The following is a 6,000-nucleotide window of genomic DNA, read 5'->3' on the forward strand; positions in this document are numbered from 1 at the left end:
GTGGTTCTCAGCTTGGCCATCTCTCACTGGCAGCGAGCAGTAATGAGTGGAACAGACCCAGCCTAACCTGGGCTCTCTGGCCTGGATCTGTGTGATTTTGCTTTCCCATAAACTTGTGAGGGATTGGCTGGCTGATGGGGTGCCTGGCATCCAGAAAGGCAGTGTGGGAACTCATGGATACTTGAAGGATGGTTTTTATTTTCTTTATAGTTTTCTCAAATGATATTTTCTGTCAGAAAGTTAAATGAGGGCAATTTCACTTTCATTGTCCTAAATAATATTCTGTAGCCTGAGAGAACAGAGCTGCCTTTCATTGTAACAGCCAGTCAGTTTCATGATTCTCATCCTGCCTCACCCACCAGACGTCTGGTGTGGTCGCATGATAGAGGCTGGAGTGATCATGGGGCTGTGGGCAGAGGGAGGAGCCATTTGAAAATGTCCCCAGGGGATTTGAATGTGCTTCCTTTCAGCATTGCAGCTCTGAAGGGTTCCAGTAGGAGGGAAGACCCTGTTGGCTATTATATAGAGCCTGAGGACCAGTTAATGTGGATTTTCTGGCTTCTTGGCTCTTGTCAGGGTTCTGCCCGGGGCATGGGGAGCGTGGGCATGAATTGCTATGTGTTTTCAGTTGCTTACAGTGGAGGAAGTACCAGGGAAATGTTTAGTATTGTGCTGTCACAATATATATATATATATATATATATATATATATATATATATATATATATATATAATGTACACCTTTTGGCTAGCAAAAGGTCTCAGGTGAGGGATTCAAGGGGGGCAGTTATTAATGCCATGTAGAATCAGACATGTTGGAGACTCTGAGGAGTTCAGACCCTAGTGACAGAGACAGATAGCATGGTAGAGCTCTGAGGAGAGTCAGCCCACAACGCAGGAGTGCCACCCTTAAAGAAAGCAGGAGCCCATCCTAGAGCCCACTTTAGGGGACCACAGCCAGAAATGCAGATTGGGGTCACCCCAGATTCCATGTTCCAATGTGGGAGCATTTTCAGAGTTTTACAGGATGAAGAAAGTTATAGGTCAAAACAAGTTCAAATGCATTGGTGGGCATGTAAGAGAGGCAACTAGAGCAAGATGGGGGAGCCTTTCTGTAGGCCCCAAATGCTATTCGTAGACTGTCTTAACTTTTGGTTTGGCGGAAACTCGGGATCTTCTAGGCTGATAGCTTACGAAGGCTTTTATACATTAGTCAAAGGATGTTTGTTCTGACACAGAGGTGGACAAGGAATGGCTATTCAGGGGCTAAAGCTAGCCTAAGATAGGCAATTTGCTTCTCGAACTGCAAGTCCCAGCCTCCCCATATCTCTGCAGTTTGTAACCAGTCTTTGCAAACACAGCAAACCTGTGCTTTCTGGCTGGTGGTGTCAGCTGAAGGATTCCAGGGGACTCAGTGCAGGGAAGAGGAGAGGGTGTGGGAGAGTTGCTGCAGGCAGCCCAGCAGCAGTCTGCCTTCAACTCCGACAGGGGGCGCTCATGCTGCACAGTGTGTTACTTACATAAGTCATCCTGCTGTAGGCAGAGACTGGACCATCACAGGCACTCAGTCTCACCCAAGGCTGTGCACTGTTCACTTTGGTCTTTCAGAACGTCGTTCTTTCTGGAGGCTCCACAATGTTCAGAGATTTTGGACGTCGTCTGCAGAGAGATTTGAAAAGAGTGGTGGACGCCAGGTTAAAGCTGAGCCAAGAGCTCAGTGGAGGCAGGATAAAGGTAGGAGGCTGTGTGCCAGCCGCTGTGGGGGTAGAGCAAAGCTTCACTGTGGGTAGCCGAGGGTTGATGCTGGAATTCATGGGAGGTCGTCCTTAAAACCACCTGGGTCAGTCAGGCATCAATGTGTGTGACCAGGGTGATGCAGAGACAAGATGGGCTTGTGGTGAGGAAATGTTCTCATTAAATGCAAAAGAACTGCTGTGCGTGGGGAGCCAGGCCATGCTCATCCAAGACCACAGCTCTGAGCTGCTGGGTGCTGTCTGGGCTTCTCCCTGAGGTGGGCTTTGGTGGGGAAGAGAACCTACGGCAGTGAAGGTGCCCGGTGCAGTGTTTGTTTTGTTATAGTGTTTGGGGGTTCACTTTGTTACTGGCCTTGCTATGCCCTATGATTTGTCTGAGGGAAGCTATTGGTTTGATTAATTGTGTGTTTTAGTATTAGAAGAAGGGGTCTCCTGAATCTGTGGGATGGGCCTACAACATGACTGAGGCCGTCACCGGAGGAGTCACTGTCTATCATGGACACACTGCTTGGAGGATGCACTGTGCAGACTAAATGCAGACTAAACGCAGTTGCTTTCTTTTGCAGCCTAAGCCTGTGGAGGTGCAGGTGATCACTCACCACATGCAGCGCTATGCCCTGTGGTTTGGAGGCTCAATGCTGGCCTCAACTGTAAGTCCCTGATCTCTTGTCATTTGTGCTTTCCTATTGAGTTTGGATAAGTATTGTCTACAAATGTGAAATAGCATGTGTTCTGTTTGCATGGCTTTAAATATGCAAAACAAATTCTACTTGATATAAAAATATTTTAGTCACTTAAATTGTATGCTTTATTAACAAACACGGTGGTGGCACATGACTTTAATCCCAGCATTTAGGAGGCAGAGGCCAGCCTGGTCTACACAGTGAGTTACAGGACAGTCAGGGCTACATAGAGAAACCCTGCCTTGAAAAGAACAGCAACCAAAAACAGAACAAAACAAACAAACAAACAAACAAACAAAACACCCCACTACTACCACCACCACCACCAAAAACCAAAAAAAAAAAAATAACCAAAAAATCCACCCTGCTCATTGTCCCTTCCATGTGGTTATTTTATTTATTAATATTCCCCCCACCCCCAGAGTTTGTTAGCAGCCATTTTTAGTTCAGGTTGACACATTTTTGATCCCAGTAAGGGAAACTAAGTAGATTTGTTGTTGCTTTGTAAAGTTGGGAATTGCTGAGTGAATTTTAAAAAGCGAAGTCAAGTTCTGCCTGGTTTGTTATCAGATCAGGTGTGGTACCATGATTGGCAGAGACCCTTGGATAAGTCCCTCCCATTTGCTCAATGTTTTCCTCTTCCCACCTGCTCATCTTCTTCCTCTTTCTGGCTGCTCCTCCTGCAGCCGGAGTTCTTTCAGGTCTGTCACACCAAGAAGGACTATGAGGAATATGGGCCAAGCATCTGCCGCCACAACCCGGTCTTTGGAGTCATGTCCTAGTGTCTGCATAGGAGCGATTGTCTGACAGTGTCCTGTTGGGGAATAAGTGTCCTTCAGAACCCAGAGCAGCCACGGCTCCTGTACATAGCAGTGTGGAATGGGTGTGTGAGCAGTGTGCTTTCATCACCAGTGGGGCCGGGCACGGTCTTCCCAGTAAAGCCACTTATCTGGTATGACTGTTCGTGGTCCTCCTCCCGGCCCCTCCCCTCCTGCCCCTCCCACTCTCTCTCCTTTCCACCCGAGCTTCTAGTCAAGTATAGCTCTGAAGGAATCCATGCAACTGTAGAAGCTACTAGAGGATGCAGTGGATTCTCCAGGAAAGACTGTAAGGTGGGGGAACCCTGGCCTTCCCAGCCTATTTTTGTAAATAAAATGTTATAAACTTGAAATACAAATTGATGTTTATATTTCCTATCATTTTGTATTTTATGGTATTTGGTATAACCAGCTAATGCTAAGCATGAGTAGTCACAGAGTTCATGGATGTCAGAGTTCTGTAATAAAGTACTTGATTGTGAGGCATGTTCTGATGTGTGTACAGGCTTTATGCCACGTCTGCTGGGAAGTGATTACATGTTGTTGGGGTGGTGTGACATCTGAGCACCAACCGCTGTTGAGTTAGAGTTGGTACAGATGTATCTAACTTCCTGGAGCTGCTTTATAGAAGACAATGGTTTAATGTTGTTGAGTGCGGGATGAAATATTATTGCGCTGTTGTAATAAAGGCTGCTAGAATCTTTATAACTGTTCCTTGTGGTCACTTTTGCCTCCCCATTCATTCAGAGAACCTCAGACTCTATAGGTTTGCAGACAACTGATGATTGATACTGTGTGTGTGTGTGTGTGTGTGTTTGTCTTAAAAGTGCCATCAAGCCTGGGTGGACAGCCTGCCTGTTGTGTTTTGGACGGTGGTGTGGACATCCTTGGGGTGTCCAGGCTGCTTTCTTAGGAAGCATTCAGTGCTCTGATGTCTGCTGAGTGACTTCTCACTCAAGTGTAGGTTAGTAGATCCAAAGCTCTCCCTTCTCCCAGAATCCTTGTTACTTTAAAAATTGTTGTTATAGTCATTCAAGTTGTGAGGCATGTTTTTCTCTCAGACACAAGTTTATATTGGAAACTTGAGCTTTGAGGCCTCCTATCTCCCCACATTTGATTCTTCCTGTCAGTAATTCACAGCCATCCTGAATCTGAGAATAGTCAATGATTCTGCGAACCAGAGAGACTACCTCCAGGGAACTGTAAATAATTAAAAAAAATATTAGTTAGTGTGTGTGTTTACACACGTATGGTCTGTATTTATGAGTGTGTGGTGTATATATCTGTGTGTATATGTGTTCATGGTATGTGTGTGCATGGTGTGTAAATGTGTGTGTGTGCAGTGTATATATGCATATATGTGTATGCTCAGTGTGGTGTGTATAGATGTGTATATGAGTGGTATGTATATGTGTGAGCACAAGTGCCAAGGTTCCCACATGAAGGTCAGAGACAACTTGATGTAGTTGGTTTTCTCTTCTTTCACCTTCACTAGGTCTGGGATTGAATCATGTCTGCAGGCTCGCATGTGCCTTTTCCAGTGGAGCTGTCTTACTGGATCCTTGTGTAACTTTCATTGTAGCATAATTATTCTTACTCTAAAATGGACTTTATTATTTTAAAATACTTAATGAATATTTATTACATGAATATACATTTCATTCACTTTGCTTGACAATGTGCTTTGGAGTGCTCACGTGCATATATATATATATATACACACACATACACATATATATATAATATATATACACACACACACAAAACTTTGTAATACTTGTATGCTTATAATCTCAGCATTTACCTTGCAGAGGGAGGAGGGTCACTACAAGCTTGAGGTCTGCCTGTGGGTTTTAGGTCAGCCAGGGATATACTTGGTGTTTGGGATGGCTCACTGAGTAAAGGCTGTGTTGTACAAGCCCAACAACCTGAGTCTGATCTCTAGCACTCATAGTGCACAGAAAGAGAACTGAGATTCCACGGTTGTCCTCTGACCTCTATCTATATGCTGTGATATATATGCTAATATATGCTAATGTGCATACACATGTACACTACTAATAAAATGTTCCCCACAGTTAAAAACAAAGCAAAACCCAACATACACACACACACACACACACACACACACACCACACACTGTCTGTGTGTGTACATACACACACAGACAGTGTACTCATCACAGTCATGTGTGGGCAGCATCATCTAATACAAAGCCAGCTTTGCAGCAGACTTTTGAGTACACACGGGTGTTGTGCAGATAGGATGGAAAACACCATTCTACCATGCTGACAGCATGGTCCACCGTAGAGCGGTCTCTCCTCTCAATAGCATGTCTGACTGTATTGTAGCTTACTGCTGCTGTCACACTGCACAAGAGCCAGTGACAGGCCATGTTGCTAGAAAAGAGCAGCACTGGGAGCGTGAAAGTCCAAGAATAATGCACGTGAGGGTGTTGTCTGCAAGTGTGAATTAACTGTATTAGTGTAGTATCAGGTGAGGCAGGCTACTAACAAAGGAAAGAGCTTTGTTTAGCTACCAAGCTCAGGGGTTCAAGGGCATCAGTTCGGCTCTGGTGAGGGCCTTCTCATTTGCTCATGGTGTGGTAGATGGTCACAGTGGGAACATTGTGGGAGTGAAGACTGCATCTGGATTCAGGAAGCCACAGAACACTGGGTGAGCTTCTGTAATGACCCTCTCTTGGGCATTATCTCAGTCTCTTCTGAGGGCAGAGCCCCCAGAGTG

General features: G+C 45.2%; 1 protein-coding gene across 6 annotated transcripts in view; it reads left to right on the forward strand.

Moving 5' to 3' along the window:
• Nucleotides 1-3,219, forward strand: part of LOC147005065 (actin-related protein 3B-like) — a 173,147-nt gene extending 169,928 nt beyond the window's left edge. For 3 of the 6 annotated variants that reach the window (XM_085836535.1, XM_085836538.1, XM_085836534.1), the window contains 3 exons: nt 1,609-1,734; nt 2,321-2,404; nt 3,124-3,219. In XM_085836535.1, coding sequence (XP_085692661.1) covers nt 1,609-1,734; nt 2,321-2,404; nt 3,124-3,219 — 306 coding nt within the window. The remainder of the gene's footprint in view (nt 1-1,608; nt 1,735-2,320; nt 2,405-3,123) is intronic. The other 3 variants (XM_085836536.1, XM_085836537.1, XM_085836539.1) reach the window with 3 other exon arrangements.
• Nucleotides 3,220-6,000: the final 2,781 nt, after the last annotated feature.

The sequence above is a fragment of the Mus caroli genome, unplaced genomic scaffold, assembly GCF_978045245.1.
Source record: "Mus caroli unplaced genomic scaffold, Mus_caroli_1 scaffold_4, whole genome shotgun sequence".
In the NCBI taxonomy this organism is placed as follows: Eukaryota; Metazoa; Chordata; class Mammalia; order Rodentia; family Muridae; genus Mus; species Mus caroli.